A 21,466-nucleotide genomic window follows, 5' to 3' on the forward strand; every position below is an offset into this window, starting at 1 on the left:
TCATTATTGACTGTGTAGCTTGCCAGTGACTGTCATCCTTCCCTGAGGTCTCTTCCAATCCCAGTGCTCTGGGGGAGAGATGGAAAAACTGCATAAAAGGCAGCACTGTTTGAACGCCCTGCTTTCTGCCTCGGTGTCATTTACTGAGCTGTGTGTTCCAGCTTTGCCTGTCAGCAGCTAGAGGTGCAGGGCCCCAGAACTCAGACCCCCCCACCCCCCTATCTCCTCGACAGCTGGCAGGCTTCGTGGCCTCAGCAGGGGCTAGCAAACCTGCAGCTGTCACCCTGATGCGCCTTAACACACATACAGTGTCACCCATGTCACGAGTTTTGCTTGTCCACAGCTTGAGGTGCCATTTCCCCAAAACCCCTGCACCTGTCTCCTTGAAACTTGGCGGGCTTTGTGGCCTCAGCAGGGGCCACCACCCCTGCAGTCTTGACCCTGCTGTGGCTTCACATATAGACATGACTTGAGTTTTGCTTTCAAGAATTTGAGGTACAGTTTCCCCAAAGCCCCCACACCTATCTCTTTGAAACTTGGCAGGATTCATGCTGTCAGAAGGGGCTAGTATTCCTGCATGTTTCATCCAAATCAGGCTAGAAATGACAAAGATATAGGCTGTTCTACCTTCCCCATTATAGCCTATGGGACGAAACAATGGAACAGCAGTTTCGAATCGAAACAAAATGCTGTTCCATCAAAATATCGAAACGCAAGTCGAAATAGAATGGTGCCATTTTGCACAGCCCTAGAAAGGATCTCAAAGCACCCTGGAGTGCTACAAGACCTGGACTGAAAATTACTGATGCAGAGAGTCCTGCAGAAAAGCAAAGTCCAGGTCATAAACTGATAGAAGTTTGCTTCAGATTAGACATAAGGAACAGCTTTTTTATGGTCCGTGTGTCCAGAGTCTGGAACAGACTCCCCCGCAGAGGTGGTACAGCACCTTCCCTGGAGATCTTCAAAAGATGACTGGATGCACACCTCGCTGGGGTCATCTGATTTCAGCAGTCTTTCCTGCCTTAGAGCAGGGGGCCTGGACCTGATGATCTCATGAGGTCTCTTCTAGCCCCTAACTTCTATGAATGTATAAATCTGTGAATCTACACTTATCATGTGTTAAGCACGCAGAGAGTGTTCTAAAGCCATAACTGAACAGACGTTCATGGCTCAAAGAACACCAAAAATAGCAGATAATGCTCTAAGTTAACCCTCAATGGATGTGGTCAGACTAAAGCAGGTTAGGTTAGAGCATTTTTGAACATCTGTACTATATCCCATCCCGTGTTAAGGTAGAGCTCTGCTGCTCTGCCCAAGCAGTGGGCCAGCCCTGCCCCCTGGGCTGCACTTACCCAAACCCCGCATCCTCACTGGCCAGCAGCCTGGCACCAGGGTATTTTACAGCCTGTCCAGGGAATCTGGGCTGGGAGGAAAGGGGTCTCTGTTAAGTGAACAGTGGCTGCATGTGCCTGGGGCCTGGCAGGGCCATGGTGTAGCATGGCTGCTGCTGCTGCTACTGCCACTGGCTCTCTGCAGGGAGTGGAGCTGGGGGGTAGAGGGTGCATATGTGTCTGTGTCTCCAGTTTGGCTCCAAATAACCCAAACGGTGGAGCTTATCACTTTTCCTGGATTATTGTTTTGCAGTCTGACACTTGTTTGAACCATATTAAAAGTGAAGTTTAAATACTGCAAGTAAATAGGCAGATGTGGGAAAAGTTAAATATAGTTATATCAGTTATATATAAGTTATATATAAGTATATAAAAGTTAATAAGACAGGAAGGAAAGATTAATGTATAGTAGTGCACACAAATGCAAAAATATTCATTACCTAAAAATCTATTATTTTTCATGTTTTATTGTTGGTTTGCTTATATCCTGCAGCATGAGTTAATATTTCCCTTTTTCAGTTACCCTTAATTTTTGCTCTGCCGTTTTTCAAAAATTTTCAATGATAGGCATGTGAAATTGCATATTAAATAGCAGCAAAGCATGCACTAACAGTTTTTGAATGTTTGGCTTCAAGTAAAAACATATAGCTATAGATACATCTATTTTTTCTGTCTATGGCTGCTTTGATCATGCTTAGCACTCAAAACTCCTATTGAAGTCAATGTGAATTTAGGGTTTAAAAGGTGCATAAGATTAGACTTGTCATCAGCTGTGCAGATATCATAGGAATACCCTGCACTTGTATGACAATGCAAGACTTAAGACCAATACCATAATGAATAGTGGGTGACTGAGGAACCAGCCCCAGGAACCTACTTAGAAGGGGTGCAAGAACAGCAACTATTGATGCTACCTGCCCAGCCACCACAACTGGGGTGCCTTGGTGAACAGATGTTCTCCTAGCCCCTGATGTTTACCCCTTATATACTTAAAAGCTATCACCAAGTCCCCCCTGAGTTTCTCTTTTCCAGTCTGAAGAGTCCTATGTCTGTCAGACTCTCCTCCTATGGTCTGTTCTCCAGACCTCTAATCATTCAGGTGGCCCTCCTTTGGGCTCTTTCCAGCTTCTCTACATCCCTCTTGAAGTATGATGCCCAGAACTGGATGCTGTACTCCAGCTGTGGCCTCACCAATGCTGAGTAGAGTGGGAGGATGACAGCCTTAGTCTTGATTGTGATGCATCAGTTGATGCATGCCAGGGTGTTGTTCACCTTCCCGGCTATAGCATCACACTGGTGGCTCATGTTCATTTTGTGGTCGATTTCAATAGAAATTAGATCTTGAAAATGAACTATTAAAAATCCTCTATTCCATTCCTTTAGGAAGCTAAAATGTTAAAGGCCTGTACAGAGACCCCCAGGTCTCTTTCATTTGTGGTGCTGGCTAGTGTAGCACCACTGAGCCTGTAATTATTTGTGGATCATGTCTCCCCAGATGGAGCACTTTACATCTCTCAGTGTTAAACATCATCGGGTTTAGATCCACCCACTTTACAAGCCTGTCCAGGCCAGTAACTTCTGTACAGGCCTTTAACATTCTAGCTTCCTAAAGGAATGGGATAGAGGATTTTACTTCATTTTCAAGGTCTAATTTCTATTGAACTCCTGTTCTATTCTAGAAATTGTATTGAATCCTCTTTGGAAAATGCTGATTATAGAAGATTTCACATGTGAACACATTTTCTTCCTTCACATCCCCCTTTTAGCTCACATACGAAGTTAGTTTTTCCAGATCTATATCTCTGAAATACTTGCTTCTCTGAAAGAGTTAAGAAATGCATATGATCTCTCTTTCTTTAATATGTATAAAGAACTTTAAAAAAAGATTAAAATAATCTGCTCCTCCTTGCTTTGATTTATACAATGCAGAAAATAAAGCTCTAAAAGCAGGATGCTTTTCAGTAAATCATAATTAAATATGCAAATGTCTCTGCTAAATTTGGACATGCAATTATATGACTAATCACATTTCAGAAAGCCTGAAAATTGCAATTGCATGCTTAAATAGATGGCCAGGCCCCTAACCCACATGGGTGCTCTTGTTCTTTCATTTCACAAAAAATGGTTTATTTGCTATTAAATTTCACCCCTGAACATTAAATCTATTTGTGAAGGTAATTTATGTGCCAGTTTAGTCATGCCATTTGTACATATGCATCAGAGGCATAGCTTTTGAAAATGTAGCCCAACACATACCTCATTTTAAGTCATGTTGATATGGTGCTGACTTTTTGAACAAATTTTATTTTGTTTCTCCAGACTGGCTGTGGATGGACCATATGGAGCTGCAACTACAGATATTTTTCACTATAAAGTCAGCATGTGTATTGCAGCAGGAATAGGAGTCACTCCATTTGCCTCTGTTCTAAAATCCATCTGGTATATATGCTGCAATCCTAATACAGAACTGATATTGGAGAAGGTAGGGGGAAGTTTGGTTATGATTCCATGTAAAAAGTTCACTGTCCCCACATCTCCTGGTTTTGGGAGAGTATTTAATAAATTAATTCTTGTCTAGATTAGATGACTAACTCCTAGGTCATCTAACCTTGGAAAACTTGCCTTTATTTCTGTTGGGATGGAGGTACTATTTCATCAGTCTGATGTCCAGTTGATCTAATGAATCACCAGAATGGCCTTAGGTAAAATGCTTGTTAATGCCGAAATACTCTACTGATGGCCTACCTGAACATTTTCATTACAGTTTGCTTTCAACCACAGTAGCATCTCCTCACAATTCACCTTGGCATGTAGATATCAAATAAATATGGAAGTGAGGAAGGATATTTGAGCATTACTATAAGTAAATTCATTCTCAACCTGATCAGTATGACCTGGATAATTTTACATCATTATACCACATCAGTGGTGCAGGTGATGAGCAATAGGGCTCTACAAAGCTTCAGGTGCTGATTCTATTCGAAGGAGATTTGGCCCAATTCGGTGGCCAAATCTCCAAATCTGAATTGAATCAGGAGACCAGTTAAAAGGTCTGAATTGATTTGAAGCTCTCCAAATTGATTTGGAATAGATTTGGACAGCTTCAGTGATCCCCACTTGCTGCCGCAGGGAGCTGGACCTGGACTCCATGCTGGTAAGTAGGGGACAGGGGAGGAGAGGCTGGAGGAAGGGGGAGGGGACCATGGGGGGACCCCTGCCAAGCCCCATCCCATGCCCCGCTGAGTGCCCTCTGACTCCCGCCTGCTGTCTTATCCCCCTGCCACATGGTTGCCCCACCTGCCCCAGCTCTTTAAAAAAAAACAACAACTCACCAACTGCTGTCAGGCAGGGGGGTGATCCCTGCTGCCCCCCACTGCCCCATGCTGTATGGGGGGCTCTACCACAAGCCCCCTGCCCACTCTCCCAGTCCTGCCATGGCTGCTCTGCCCACCCCAGCTCCCACTCACCAGCTGTTGGAGTGGCCTCAGGGCTTCTGGAGGCTTGTGGCAGACCCCTCCACGCAGTGCAGGGCAGCAGGGTGCAGCGGGGATCATCTCTCTGCCCAGCAGCACCCGGTGAGTCAGAGCTTTTTTCTTTTTTTTTAAAGGGCCAGGAGATGGGGGAGGCAGGGCTGCCATAGAAGAGGCTGGAAGAGCAGGCAGGGGTCAGAGGGCTTGTGGCAACCCCCCCGCCCCATGTGGCGTGAGGCAGTTGGGATTCCCCCCCACCTGGCAGCAGCTAGTGAATGTGGGATTTTTTTTTCAAAGAGCCCGATGCTGGGAGAGCAGGCAGGGCAGCCTTTGAGAGCAGGCAGGGGCCGATTTGAACATTCGGCCGATTCGGCTATAAACGAATCTCTGAATCAGATTCAGCTGAATTGATTTGGGACAGTGATTCGAATCACCGAATTGAATCACTGTCCCCCAAAACAGCCAAATCCAAAGTGAATACTAGCCACTTTGCACAGGCCTAATGAGCATGACTTTTGACTCTGGCTGGGGGTGTTTTTTTTCTTTTTTACCGAAGTGACTATGAAATCCAGAAGATCAGTACTGATTAAATCTGCCTGGGGAACCTGGACTATCTTCATTTGGTATCTGGTTTAAATATTTCTTACTATGAGAACTATTTAACCCACTTCAGAATTGGATTAATTTGGTCTGGTTAGTTCCATCAGAAAAGGAGAGAGAAATAACACCATTTTAACTTCCAGCTTGTTTCAGCAAGTCATCAAAGGTGTGGTGTCCCATACAGTGTTTCTTGTTACTGATTCTGTTCAGAAAAGTATATACACTTTTCATTTCTGATTCTGAAAACTGACATTACCATGTAGCTTTGGACATTGATTATGCAAAGCAGCATTGCTATGAACTGGCTGTAGTATCCTGAAAAACATCCAGCTGTGCATCAACTCCTAATGATTTGGGATCTTACCATTCAAAAAATATAATTCTATACCCATTAAATACAATAACTGAGAAGTTAAAAAAGAGGAAAATATGTTTTAACAGCTGCACAGTTGTTTTTTTCTATGTCCAACATAGATGTTATAGTACAATTCATTGCAATTTTGGGGAGGGAGGAGGTTAGGATAATTAAAACATGAAGGAGATTGATAATGCTTCTATCCTGCTTAATAACTTAATGGAAGTGTCCCTCTTAAAAACTATAAATGAATAGGCGTTAAACAATTCTTCATTTTTTAGATTTTTTTCTTTCAAAAAGTATATTTTTTCTCAAACAAATGAACAAAAATAGAAAGCTTACACCATCTTCTTCTGAATCAGTCTAGAAAGGCTCTGTTCCACTTCCATCTGTAGTTTTCATATTGGTGCTTCTGGTTCAGTCTCATGGCATTGCAAGCAGCATTCAGCAACACTCAGCTGCTCTCTCACCCTGGAAAATCAGAAAGTTAAAAAGCATAGAAAGAACAATACAAATCATTGCACTTCAAAAAGATACTCTGGTTCCAAGTACAGGTTATTTCCCACAAACCACCTTTGATCATTTCATTGACAAAAGCATATCTGATGCTTTAGGTCAGGGGTTGTTTCACCAGGGATACTTGGTAAGGCCCTAAGGGGTACACATGGGCAGGCAGGGACGGAGCGCCACCCCCCAGAAGCAGGGCTGGGGCAAGGCGAGGTCAGCAGCACCCCTCTATGGGCTGCACAGGTGCCGCCCAACCAATTGGACGGGGAGGGGAGGGGGAAGCTTGCACTCAGTGGCAGATACCGCCGCCATCCACCACCCTGCACTGCCACTCTGTGTCCAGGCATGGCCCCCAGCTCCACGTCCGGCTGCCAGGGGTACATTTATTTAAAAAGATTGAAAACCCTGCTTTCTTAAATCTCTAAACTATCGTTTGTAATTAGGAAAAGATAATAAATAAGACGGTACCTCATGAAGTTGGGATGAAGAAGAGATAATTGTGGAGGGATAGAAAGATGCAGTGGAGAGCTAAGAAAAAAGTGTCTGAAGGTCTCTTTCTTATTCATAATAGAGAGTTGTACTTTTATACTTTTAAACTACTTTTAACTCTAAAAACTTAAGCAGAATTAGTTCAATATATCAGAAAAATGGGCTGATATTGAAACAACATCTGAGTGAGAGGGTACATATACATGGATTTGAGTGCAGGTCTAAGTGCTGCATTGGTGGTTCAGCGAGAAAATTTTTGCTTGCAATGTGGGGAGGCCCCAGTTCGATTCCCAGCCAAGGCCACCCTTTTCCTGTTTGCTTGCCTTGCCCAAGCCATGGCAGCTGCCATTCACAGACATCTAGGGGTAACAATAAACCCCAGCATGAATATGCGCCAGAAATGTGATGCAGTAGCCACTAGGGCCAGTAAAACTCTGGCATGCATCAATCGATGCATCTCCAGAAAATCCCAAGAAGTGATTCACCCACTTTACTCAACATTGGTTTGGCTGCAGCTGGAGTACTGCATCCAGTTCTGGGTGCCGCACTTCAACAAGGACATGCTAAAGCTCAAGGAGGTCCAGCAAAGGGCCACCCATATGATCAGGGACTTGCATAGCAAGCCATACGAGGAGAGGCTGAGGGACCTCAGACTCTTCAGCCTAAAGAAAAGGCTGAGAGGGGACCTGATTGCGACTTACCGCTATATCAGAGGCATACATTAGGGCCTCAGTGAACAATTGTTCACCAGGGCACCCTGGGGGAAAACTAGAAACAACGGCCACAAACTCCTGGAAGATAGTTTCAGGCTGAACATTAGGAAAAACTTTACAGCTAGGGTGTCCAGACTATGGAACAAGCTCCCTCCAGAGGTGGTGCAATCATCTGCCCTAGAGGTCTTCAAGAGAAGCTTGGACAGTCACCTGGCTGGGGTCGTCTGACCCCGGATGACTTTCCTGCTCATGCAAGGTCCTAGACCCAATGATCCTGTGGGGTCCTTTCTAGCCCTATGATTCTATTTTTGAACCTTTGTGAGGAGAGGGGAAAAGCAAATTAAAAATGCAGTTTGATGACAAGCTGCTGCTGAAAAAGCACTTCAAACCCCCCTATATGCTCTCTGAGATCACTTAAGGTGGTCTAGAAACTGTGTGCAGGATTTATTAAGTCAAGCCCTTGGAAATACTTTTTACAAGAACTTGGTAACATACAATAGGAACGCTAGCCAATTTGATTTTGAATTCTGGCCTAACCCTAAGTAATAGTCAAATGCTTCTGCCTTGCCACATCTGTACCCTTTTTTGGTGATTCTTAGACAAGAAAAATATCACAGGGTACCAAGTAATTCCTAGTCTGATTTTTAATAAGGGGTGACTTTACCATCCATTGTCCTTTTGGGCTTGGTTGAAGATAGTGTGATCTAAGAGTGGATATAGAGGGATGGGGCCAAAGATTTTCTTGAATAATTTAAGATGTGCTATTCTACTTGTAGAATTTGGGCTAACAAATGTTCCTGCAAATTGGCTTCAGTGGGACTGTTCTAAGTGATTAAAACATGCATAAGTGTGTGGTTTACAGTATTTGAGTGATTTAATCACTTTTATTGTGCCTAAACAACCTTTGTACTGTGTAATGCAGCATTAGGAACTTTCCATTCAAAACACCTTCTGAAATGGAACTTGCACTTTAGGGGAAAACAGCCTTGGAGTAACATCAAGGATGCAAAGGAGTTTTTAGCTTCCCTTGTGTGTGTGTGTGTGTGTGTGTGTGTGTGTGTGTGTGTGTGGAGGGGAGAGAGAGAAAGGGGGCGCATAAAGGGAATCAGGAAATAATTGTCTAGTTGTGGAAGGGAATCCAAAGAGATCACAGAATCAATGGGTGCATCTACACATGCACCTTACTGTGGAGCTCACTTAATTAGCTCCTCCGTAAAGTATCACTTTCTACACATGCACAGGTATTAGGGCATAGTAAATTAAAATAAGTCTGCTGTAGGATAGTACTGTCGGGGACAGTATTATCCTATGGCGGAGTAATTACATGCACTGAAACGCATGTGTAGATACTGACATGGACTGGCTGGGGAACAAAGGCGTTAAAATGCAGGGACTGCCTGCCACCTAGCCTTGCACTTTAGCACCCTTAGGCAGATCCAGATGAGTATGCATGTGCATTTCCCCAGGGACAAATAGCAGCAGCACGTAGCTGTGCCACTACAGTTTGTCCCCAGGGAATGCCTGTGCATGTGTGCTCTGGCATGCAGCAAGATGCCCAAGGTGGGGTAAGGGAGGCTGGGGCAGCACCAAAGCCTAGCCTCCCCTCCCCTACCTGGGGGGATGGTAACTGTATCAGAGTTTATCATGTCACCTTAATGGCATGTGTAGATTCACCCATTGAGATCAATTTGGGTGAGATCAATTTCTTTCAATTCCCATTGGAAAGAAAATTAAAATTTAATGTATATACTAAATATCAAAGGAAACGCATTTATGAACTTTTTTCCTGTTTTCTCCTCCTTTTATGAAGGACTACTTTTCACAGTGGAAGGATACATTTTATACATTGTTTTTTAAAACTATTTATTTTTAAATAACAAGAAATGCAAAAGGAATGACCTATATTTCACTAGCAGTCATCTCTTTCCACACATGCATTGCTAGACTTCATAGCCCTCTCAGGTGGATAAAAGCCTGAGGTTCAACATACCAAATGGCCACAGGACTCTTGTGAGACACAGAGTAGAGTACAATTTCTATTTTACATGTAAACATTTCTGTTTCACTTATTTTTCACAGGTGTTTATGAGGTTATATTTATTAAAGTTTGTCAAATTTGATACAGTGCTGTGGGAAGATGCTGTAGGAGACTGAAGTGCTCATATTGCTTATCGATCACAGTGACAATCTCAGGGCATGAGCCTATCAACAAGTTACCACAAAGTTAACAAAGGCATGGAGTTAGTATTATAGTACGTTCTGTTATAGTATGTCATGTAACTTTGCCTGTATACACACTCATATCACCCTATAGCTAAAAGCTAACCAAGGGGTAAGGGCTTGAGTGGAAGAGGGCAAGCTACCATGGGTCAGCTTTAATTTATTATAGGTCAAAGCATATAGAGTAGCTGATGCACCGTAAATCCCTACCCTTGTTTACCTTGGAGGAACTTGATAATTTGCCCATGCCTTCAGAGTAACTTTGCTTTTTTCATTGGCTAAGAGCTTCCACTTATAATATAATTATAAATAACTTAATCTGTTGCAAAGTATGCAGCACTTTCTGCAGTGATGAGTACCATAGAAATGTCTATTAAGGAAATAAATGAGAGGTTTCTCTTTTTTTTAACAACTTTGTTTTGATTTGAGTACAGCTATCATTACATTTATTGAACAAATATTTCTTAGTGTTGCCCACATATAGTAGAGATACAAATACTCATACCTTCCATAAACCCTGCAGTGATTTAATTTAGAAAAAAAAACCCATCAAGCCAAAAGCAGTACAAATTTATCTAATTAATTTTTCACAAGTAAATAGGCTTAGAGCCATAGTTGTGCTATTGCTTTTTAGAGATTAAGCCTGGATATTCTACGGCTAATGACTGGAATGTTACCACTAGTTTTCATTATGCACAGGCTGGATTTTTTTCCCCACATCCACAGCTCTTCATTTGCAATTTGCCATTAGAATGTATTCAATTATTTTGGTAACTTGGATTTTAGCACTGGCAAACAGCTGCATCCTCATTTGTTCCACCCTTATTTTTTACCCCTTCCCACAAGCTTACTAGGAAAACATAGTAATTTTGAATGCATAAAAGACAATATTCACTTGTCAAATGTAACCTCATTATAAAACAGATTTTGAGAAGCAGCCTTTATCCCTATAAGTCTGACTGCTAAATTTTGGCTGATCTTTGCAATGCCCCCTTGCAAGGCCTTCATCTTTAGAGTGGAGAATCAAAGGTAACTATATTGTGGCTGGCTGTACCACTAGCATAGCTAGTCAGGTTGTGGGAATGGTCAGGACATCTACAGCTTCCTGGAAGCAGGTTTAGAGGAGTTTATATGTTACACATGTAGGAGTCAGCAGTAAGAACAGATGATGAATATCCTCCTCTAGACTTTCCTTGATTAATTATGCCTATGTTGTATCTAAACAAACAGGATCTCCTTGGTCACTACAGCCCTACTCACTTCTCCAGTGTTCACAAGCATAGGGGGGGTGGGGGAGTGCAGAAGAGAGAAGGAGAGGAAGGTGAATGTTCATTAAGGAGTACTTTTTAACAATGTCCTACTATGTGGTAAAAGCAGACTTATGAAGTATAGGCCTGCACAGTTATATAAGATGGATCCGAATTCCCTGTTCTTGTTTGCTGTACAAAAATGTGGGATGGAGGAAAAAGGAATGATAAATATATGAGCACTGCAAGGGCACGGAGTGTTATAGGAATAACACACTGCTCAAAATCCTACATTACAGTTTTGATTAATAGTAATACTGCATCTAACTCAATTTGCTGAAAGAGCGCTTGGAAAATTTAGGGCGGGTGACTTGTGCAAGCCATCAAGCTGATGAATATAGTAGAGGAGGGTGGGATGGGTGGAGACCAGGGAAACATAAATCTAATAAGACTTTTTGAGAATCCTAAATAATAGCACAGGCAGTTAATGCTACGAATCTAATAATAAAAATATAGAATTCAGAATATTGTCTTAATTATAGAAATAAACTGTTGCTGGGTGTTTTTATTCCCCAGTTAAAAAGGGTATGTTTTATTGTGTTTATTATATTTTAATTATATATCTAGTATGCTGTGCAATGCCCCAGGCATCTCAGTGGAAGGAAAGGGAAGTTCTTTATAAACAGTATTTGCTATTATTACCCTTATTTTATTAGAAGTCCATATGCCTCAGTTTTATTTTTCCATAGGCCAGTCTTCCTCAACAGCTTTTTCCTTCTTTCTCAGAATGCTAATCATGGCCACAAATGTTCATAGTGATGAACAATTCTGTTCATTAACAACAAAGATTTCTCATTTGGTTTGTGAGACCCAAAAATCACAATAGCTCATTGTAGTTACTCCAGGGATGAATTTGGCCAATATGTTAGATTTGGGTTATTATATCCATTCCTTCTCCACCTCGATGTGCTAACCATATATATTTTATACGGTAAATTGATGGAAAGCTTTGAGAAATTAGACTGCCAAATAGAGGTGGCAGGGAAAACTTCTCACCAGAAATCAGCAACAGCCACAATGGAATAAATATGAGTAATTTCCAATTATCTGATTTTCAGAGGTACTATGCAACCAAAGATTTCAAAATTCTCATTCAAAAGGTGTCTAAAGCATAAGGCTATATTGCAGTTAACTTAAAAGCACACCATTGCTAGTTATGCAAAGAAATCTTTTAAAGCCAATGAGCTTCAAGAGTCAGTAGCAGCTCCACTGAGGTTAACTTCAAGTAAAAAACAGTAACTAGAATGGTAAATCAGACCCAAGGTAATTAGAATCAAGGTTTTTCCAAATAACTCTAATCCTGATGCCATTCATACCCCTGTTCTTTACCTATTTAATTCCTACTTTACATATCTACATCCTGCCATCTGGCCTTGTTGCTGTGCCCAAGAACACCTTTACCTCATGTATTCAATGTAAGTGGGCTGCAAATGTCAAATTATGACAGTCACCAAAACATAAATATGGTCCATGTAGATTATGATTTATTCAAAAACATGAAAAGCTTACATAGGAATGACATCTAACAAGCACCCAACTGGATGGACAGAAGGTAAGGCTCTAGGATTAGACTTTTTGTTTTGTTCAGCTTTAAAATGGAGTTAACAAGCCTTCATGGTTTGCTGTGATTTAGACAAAAGCCTATAAGGACACAGCTGTCACACTACCTGTGGCATTTAAATGTCAGGGGCATGGTGAGGACAAGAAGACAGGTTAGAGGGAGAAAAGGAATTTAAAAATTGCCAAAACTTTATACAAATCATGTACACAATGAATGAAGTACCAAGCAACACTTCTTTTACTTTTATTTCCTTCATCACATTTTTTTCTTGTTAGATTTAACTTCTTTCTCTATGTGGGAGAAAAGAAGTAGCATCTTACATGTTTGTAACCAGCACACTTTTGGGCACTCTACAAATGATAGCACATGAAAATGAGCACTAAATGAACACTTTTACAGTTCCGAAGACAAGCACTTAAAAGGAGATGCCAGAAGTCTGTTTGTTTGCGCAGCTTTAACTTGGCCTCATTGGGTATATGAATTAAAGCATAGTATTTAATTATATGATCAAATACTTTTTTTCCACAGGAGCCCTGCCTCATCCAGTGCACAGAATGACCAGTAATCAGTTAATAAGCAGCTCTGCAATATTTTGTTTCCTCCTTTTTTGTTCGATGTATGGCTCCATGCTTTATTTCCTACAGACTATTTAAATGGTGCTCTAAAGACAGACTTATTAATTTCCACTTTCTTTTTTGTAGCAGTCATCACCAGAGCATCTCAGTGCTTAACACACTTTAATCATCCTCATGACACCCTTTGACATGAAGGGTTGTTATTATCCCAGTTGCACAGATAAGTATTTGAGCATACAAAAGGTTTAAAGTAAAAAGTCTCAACTCTTCTTGGACATCCAATCTAAGATATTTAGAAGCTGTTTTTTTAGAGTTCGTATCAAAGAGGAGTTCCCATTGACTTCAGTCTCTGCTGTGGGTGCTCAACTCTTCTCCAAATTAAGCCCTATAGTCTCAAACAGAAGCACCCAAAAACTGAAGCGCGTGCAATGACTTATCATCTGTATAAAAAGGGGTGCACCCCATAGGGTTTGTGCTTGGGCAGCTACAGGCTTCAGAGGGTGTCTGGATCTCAGGGGATGGAAGCAGAAAGGCTGGAGGATCCTGATAGCTGCAGGCAGAAAAAGGATCCAGAAGGTGGAGACAGTGGCACCTGAGGAGTTAGGATTTCCCATGACCCTGCAGGTGCTGCCAACTCCCATGCTGAATAATAATGTAAAACCATTACTGGCAATGGGAGGGGCAGATGACAGGCTGGGGGACACCTCCTTCAGTAACCCAGCCTCTGCCTCTTCTTCCTCTGTTCATTCCGCTCTCTGTACAGCTGGAGCCTGCAGCTACCAGGACCCTCGAGCCCCCTGCATTTATTCCAGTGCCCCCTGCCTCCATTTTGCCCTTTAGTCAGTTCCTGGGGCTTGTGTTCTCTTGTCCACCACTGGTTACACTGCTCTATACAAAGTTTGATTTAAGTGATTTACATGACATGGCATAAGAGTGACAGAGAAGGGGAAAGAATTCAAGTAATCCAGCATTCAGCCGTCCTAACCTCCTTTCTTTTCATGTAACCAAAACCTTCCTTTACCGATTCATCTGATTCATCCCCAAAACAGGCAGCCTGTGTACTGAATATAACTGATACTGAATGTAACCGAGTGTGGTGGCCTTGTCTTACTACCCATTTCTACACATCTGAGTGTCTCTGCAATTATAAGTTATCAATGTTTTTTGTTCAAAGAAAAGCAGAATTAGGTACTATAAGCCAGTATTGAGATGTACTGGCAGAGTTAGAAGGAAAGGTGTGTGTATTGCATTAATGCTTAAATCACTATATTCACTCACATAAAAGAAGAATAAAAAGGACAAAGCTACAAAGAAACTCTAAAGAAACTAGACAGGACCATGTTTAAATTTACACTGGAGTACAGTGGCTTCTATAAGATTAACCACTTAACTTGATACAAATAGTTTAAGATCTTTATATATAGAAACCTTGTTGAAAGCTTGTGTCTTGCTGAATCTCCTTGCTTTTCCCTGACAGGTTTATTTCTATTGGATTTGCCGAGATCCATCTGCCTTTGAGTGGTTTGCTGATCTCCTGTTCTTGTTGGAAACACAAATGGCTGAGAAAAGAAAAACCCATTTTCTAAGTTATCACATATTTCTTACTGGCTGGGACGAAAGTCAGGTAATAATAATATAACTGTGTGTTTGAGTTAATATACCTTACTTTTCCAGTATGGCAGCATATTGAATGAAACAGCTGAATGAATGATGAGTGACTCAAAAAGACAAAGAATTGTACAGGTAGAAGCACTAAGGTGCTCCTTTCTATTGCAGTTTTAGGCAGATGGGAAGGTAGAAATTGACATAGTGGATAAAACTAGTTTTCCATCTAGTCCAGTATCCAATATCTTGTAGGTTATCTTGCTGGTTGCTTTAGAGGAGGTGAGGAAAACCTTGTAGGAAACTGCTATGGGCCAGCTTATCCACATGTAAAATTTGTTGTGGCCCTTCATTAAGGTAGTACTTAGTCTAAAGAATGAGGTTTGACATCACTTCCGAAGCTGTTCATGGTTTTAAAACCTTACTGTTATACCTTTGTTATTCACCTGTGCAATACTCTTTCTGAAGCTTGCTCAGCTCTTAGCTGCAGCAGTAGCTTGTAGCAATGAGTTCCACAGGCTAATTCACATGTGAAAGGTAATTGATTCTGTTTTAATTTGCTCCCCTCCACCCCCCTGCCCCACAGTTTCATTTAAAAGTCCCCACTCAGAGATACATATTTTCTAGAATGAGGAGTCTCCCTTAGCTTCTTTATTTTCATCCAAATGAGACATCCTTCTGTGTGTTTTACTAACTGGTCATTTGGGTCAAGTGGGATACAAATAAGAGTGGAGTGCATTCTGTGGCAGCTCTGCAGGAAAATCCCTCTTGTTTTTTATTTTTTTGCTGTTTCCATTTAATGGAAGGATTCTATTGCAGGAAAAGAAAAGAGATGAACCACCAACCTGGGCACACATCTGAATGTGTACCCACATGGGAAGCAAAATTACTTTCAATGGGAGCAGTTCAGTCCAGGGGAGCTCCAGGGTGCCTGGTGGCCATGTGCATATACAAGCACATGGCACCCCCTGCCCTCCTGCTGCTCCCCACAGCCCCTCGCAGGCTAGAACTCTGCCAGCCTGGGAGAGGTTTTTGCAAAAGTGCAAAACCTGCATGTTTCTACAATAAAATTTGAAATTCATGTTTTTCTTGGGTAAAGTGAGAAATCCATGTTTTCCATGAAAACCCAGATCCCTGGATATCAGAAATACTCAGATGACAGTCAGCTTTACATCTCCCTGACAAAACAAAACCAGAACTTAATTTTAGATTAAATTTCAGGAGGAAACTCGTACAGAACAGTAGGACAATGAGACAAGCTGCCTAGGGAAGTTTTGAAGTCTCCACTGGAAGCTTTCAAGAAGAGGGTGGATAGGTATCTGTCTGTAATGGTTTAGGAACAGCAAATCCTATACTTATGCAGGGAATCTAACTAGATGGTCCTCCATGTCCCTTCCAACAGTCGAAATCTATGATTGTCTCCAAGCTACCTTACCATCTGCCCAGCTCAGAATTTGAAAGAAGAACGGTTGGATGAAATTAAACCCAGGCAAGACAGAGGTGATCTTAATAAGAAGAAATAAGCCTTTTGGAGAATTTGCTTCCTCCAAACCACCACCCCCATTTCACATTGTTTTATTCATAAATTTGAGGTCATTGCAAATTCCTCACCGTTACTGGATGACCAAACAGAAATGTTGGCAAAAAGTTCCTTTCTAGCTGCAGCTGGCCAAGAAACTATACTGCAGCCAATAAAACCCAGACTTAGCAATGCATTTGAGACCTCTGGACTGCATTACTGCACTTAGGAATGAAGCCAAACAGCCTGAACAGTTCCATTAAATGAAATATGCAGCAAATCATCTGCTCAGCACCATAGCATGCCATGAACAAATCATCTAAATCTATATCAGTTCCCCATTGAACAAAGAACCCCATTCAAATTCTTACTTATGACACTCAATGTCCCTTATGGTCCTGGCACAAAGAATGAATCTTTTCTTACAATCATAACCTCTTATGGGAGTTATGTTCCACTGAAACAATTATGCTGTCAAGCAGTAAGTGAAGACTCATGTGCCCTAGAGATGAAATTTTCCTGGAGAATGGGTCCAAACCATGGAATACAATCTTGCAAGAGGTAATAATAACCATGAGACATGCCATGATCAGATGCAAAATGCATTTCTTGACGTAGCTTTCCTTCAATAATTTCTGGACAGCAGTAATAATGATAGTAGTCTATAATATAAAATAACCACATTACTCCTACCCATACAGGAAAGAAAATGGAGAGAAGCTCTGGTTTTGTTTTTAAATACTTGTGAGGTACTCAGCTATAATGGTACTCAGCTATAATGGTAATGGGTGTAATGTAGAATGTGCGTCAATCCGCACAGTTAGGGTATATCTGTGTCACATTTCTGCATGGTAGAGGAGAGATACATAATCTAGCTCTAAGCGAGTTAACCTGGGTATTGGAATAGTCCTCTGGGTACAATAACATGGTCCTCTGCCTGGGCTAATATGCCCTCCTGGAAACCAGCAGAGTAACACTGATCATAGCTTTTCTCTTGCACAGCTTGCATATAATCTTCTTTATTAATCCATGAACAACAGAAACTTCCAAGTACAAATAAAATGGTTACGGTACTCAGACAGTCCATCACCTGCACATATTTAATATTTATTTTAAAATTACTACTAAATATCTACTTTTGTTTAACTTTCCCAAGTTATTTTCTTTCAACATTAAAATGATTAACTCTCCCCTGCCCTACCTTCCAATTCACTATTTGTCATGAATGAAATCCATAGTAGACTTTTACCCAGAACCCCACGTCCTGGTGTTAGAAGTAACTATGGCACTTTAGCCCAGTCTTCAAGTATTTAGACACTTAATTACAGTAAAAGCTGTGTTATCTGGCACTTTACCATCTGGAATGCTCTATTAACTAGCATCTGTCCCATCGTGGCACTTGCAGTTTTGCTGCTGCAAGCCAAGTCCCACTTCTTCCTCATGGACCACAGCCAGGGCAAAGCAGCCTGTGGAGGGCCCCCCCTTCCTGTCCCCCAGCAAACTGATGCCAGGGAATGAAAGTCCCGGCACACCGGACGTGGCGGGAGGGGTGGCAGCCCAAACAGGCAAAGACACCTCCAACCTGTCAGGCTGGAGATAAGTGTAAATCTCTGATTACCTGGCACCCCCCATTCCCCATGGATGCCGGGTAACAGAGCTTTTACTGTGCTGTTAGTTTCAATGGGAGGTAGGCATGTAAAGGATCTGGACCCAGCCATTTCAGGATCTCATCCTAAGTCACTTTAGAAAATGGAAGTTTTTCTAAGGTATGTATACACTCTTAAAAATGTAGCTCTCAGCCTGTTTTAGGTGCTGGAGTGCTGCTGTCTGGTAATTGTAATAATTTTACCCTTACTAGTATTTCTATCCTTCATTCAGAGACAGTATTATTGCTTTACCTCTTACTCAGAGTATACATTGTTGATTCTAAAATGATTATCTTGCTGGAAAATTTATTTTAGGCTACTCATATAGCCCTACATTATGATGAAAAGATGGATGTAATTACTGGTCTGAGACAGAAGACCTTCTATGGAAGGCCAAACTGGGACACTGAGTTCAGGCAAATAGCAGAAAATCATCCTAGGTAAGACAGGTTAGCTTTTAACTTTATTATGTAACTCATTCTCAGCATAAGCAGTGGGAGGGGGAGGGCAAGCCTTTTTAAATGACCCTTTTAAAATAATTTAGTTTTTTGCTGTGTAGAAAGAAGATTTATGCTTAATGAAGCTTTTAATGAAGAAATCTCGGAAAGAGAATGCCAATAAAATCTAATTTTTGGACAAGAAAATCTAATATTTAGAAGTATTTCAATATCCTGGCCTTTGTCCAGATATAATTGAAACACACAATCCAATTACTGTTCTGCACAAAGGACAAAGTAACATTAATTTCCCTTGAAGATGGTTATTAAAGAGATAAACTGTGATTTTTTTTCTTATGATGTCAAGGATATGTTTGTTCCCCTAACATATTTGGCTACTGTTGCAAAACTATGCTGTTCTGTTATTAGTTCATCTCTGCTGGCAAAGACAGTTCATTTGAACTTGGTGGATTTGCTAGTGGTCTGAAAAAAGCTCCTTTGTTCCTGGAAGTCTTTGAAGCAAGAATTTGAAATATTTTTGTATTCATCGCTAGAAAATTGTGGAATCTTTGTGATTCTTTATTATTTCCAAAGGTTTTTACCTGTTAATGCAAAATAAAGGCTTTGCACTTGGGAGAAAGAGTTAAAAAAAAGAGGAGAGAGAAAACAGTTTTTAAAGGATAAAAAAATAAAACCTGGAAGGGAAAGAGATCAAAGAGAAAAGAGTAAGCTACAGAAGCACCATAAAATTGCAAAAATAACAGTAATAGGGAAACCTTGTGATAGAGGTCAAAATAAGCACAAATCAGGACATAAAAAGGAAGATTAAAAATAGGCAAAAGAGTGAGACTAGAAAATATGAGCTTTATTTTTTTAAGCAATGCTACTACAAAATTCTATCTTTAAAAAGCAGATTTGCAGTCAAAACTATTAATTAGCAATTTTCACACTACAGCCCTGAATCTTCAAGAAAAGATATTATCTGTTCTAATTTCCACAGACAGAACAAAAGATGATGCAGAGAAGTGTTTCTGATCTCTGTCCTAGGTGTTTTAGTACTTTAAAATCCTAGGGTGGAAGTTGTGAGAGCTCCCATTTGCTTATGAACCTAGATTCCAATGTTTAAAGTCAACTTCAAACCTTTCAGAAGAAAAAAATGAACAAGATAAGCATTTTCTATGCAATAAGGGGCAAAATTCTATGCAGTAAGGGGCTCTATATTATCACACATGGTTCAAGGCAAAGAAACTACTGTTATTGGCAGTGGGGGAGAGACAGTCAAATTTCATGAACTAACCAGAGTCTATCACCCTGGTAGAGTACTGAGTCTAGGCCCATAAGTTGTCTTTCCCTTAAAGGTGCACAGAATCTCTTGGCAGGGGGTATGAGTAGTGGCATATCTGTAACACCAGGAATTTACCACATTGGCTAATGTCTGTTGCATAGTGCAATGCAAAAAACTGCCCATCTAGAAACTAAGGGCCAAATCCTATTTCACCTTTTAGTCTTGCTACTTACACATTCAAATACAGCCACATAAAAGGCATTTTTGCACTTAAGTAGATTGGGGGGGATTCCACCTCCACTTGCACTTCTGAGCACACTCAGAAATCTCCAGTGTGGCTGTACATTGTGCATAGTAATCATAGTCTGTCTGACAACGTCAGTCCTTGAATGTATGAAAAAAGTATGACCAATATCTGTTTGATGCTGGAAGACATGGAATCTGGCTTTCTCACTTTTACCCCAATGGCCTAGTGGTTAGGACACTTGCCCAGGGTGGAAGAGGGAAGTTTGAGCCTACCTATCCCACTCCACTCTGAACAAATGTGATCTGACCATTACATCACAAACCTGGCGTTGCCCACATCATTCTTCTCACAACGGTTGTGTGCTGTGTAGCCAGGAGGGGAATATGTGGGGACAAGTGGGCAGCAGGGCTGAGGGATCATAGCTTAGTGAAATGAGCATGGCCCTAGAATGGAGAGGGTCCTGGGTCCTGTCCCGTCCTCTTCTTGTCTTGCAACGTGTGTTTGGGTTTTTTGTAATAGTCATTAGATAAAATGGATCAACAGCAGCAGGATACCATTGTGGGCAGGATCAGCCTCCAGAACCCACATTTTGTCTTTGCAGATTCAGTTTCCTGGTGGTACAAACTCTAAAAATGTAACACCAACAGGAGCACAGCTAGTAAGGGCAAATGTTTAAAAATGGCTGTCTGCAGTATCTTACTTTGCAGAAGGAACCAGTTTTCAGTAATTTGTATTATTTTTACTGAGAGAATTGTTTGCAAGCTTGTTTCTATAAAGACAACATATATGTAAAATTTCAAAATTCAAATGTAAAAATTAAAAATTATGTCTGTGAAAAGGTGTGTATTTTTTATCTGCCTAGAACTAAAAATAATTGCTGGGATTTCATGCTTTAAAAAAAAACCTCCAGCTGGAGACAAAGCATGGAAAATTTAAACTCAAAGGGTGTTTTTCCATTTTTTAAAGCTATGAGATATGAAAACAAAGAATTATCATTGAAAGTATTTTACAGGCTCAGGTGCAGATACATAATAAACATGAAACACATATGTCCAAATAAGATACAATAAAAACTAAGGAATTAGAAATGTAGTTTTGAGATAATAATTTAGTGACATTAACATGGGGAAACACATTCAAACTGTAATTTTCAGAAAGCTGTACTGTAAGATGTAAACACAGCTGAGGATTGCCAAAAGATATATTTTATCTCTTTGTTCTGATGTCTCTTCTTGTTGCAGCAATAGTATCGGTGTATTCTTCTGTGGACCCAAAACTCTCTCCAAGAGCCTTCAAAAAATGTGCAACTCATACTCATCTGTTGATCCAAGGGGTGTTCATTTTCACTACAACAATGAAAGCTTCTAGACTGTTTTTTAAATTCTATAATTGATATTAGTATACAATGTGTTTTGTTTTCTTTTTCATATTCCCCCTCATGCTGATTTCAGGCCAGATCTTTAAATGGTATAATTTAAACTATTTGCTCTGACTTCAAGGAAACTATGATAATTTGCATCAGCTAAAAGGATAATTCTACTG

The 21,466-nt window shown here is 40.8% G+C and overlaps 1 protein-coding gene across 1 annotated transcript in view; it reads left to right on the forward strand.

The window, feature by feature from the left end:
* The window catches only part of NOX3 (NADPH oxidase 3), a 62,733-nt gene extending 41,293 nt beyond the window's left edge, over window positions 1-21,440 (forward strand). The window contains exons 10-13 of the mRNA XM_019527703.1: window positions 3,711-3,873; window positions 14,666-14,812; window positions 18,271-18,395; window positions 21,166-21,440. Of these exons, the coding sequence (XP_019383248.1) occupies window positions 3,711-3,873; window positions 14,666-14,812; window positions 18,271-18,395; window positions 21,166-21,292 (562 nt within the window). The 3' untranslated portion in view covers window positions 21,293-21,440. The remainder of the gene's footprint in view (window positions 1-3,710; window positions 3,874-14,665; window positions 14,813-18,270; window positions 18,396-21,165) is intronic.
* Window positions 21,441-21,466: the final 26 nt, after the last annotated feature.

Source organism: Gavialis gangeticus, unplaced genomic scaffold (genome assembly GCF_001723915.1).
Source record: "Gavialis gangeticus isolate Ggan-Ray unplaced genomic scaffold, GavGan_comp1, whole genome shotgun sequence".
NCBI classification, from domain to species: domain Eukaryota; kingdom Metazoa; phylum Chordata; order Crocodylia; family Gavialidae; genus Gavialis; species Gavialis gangeticus.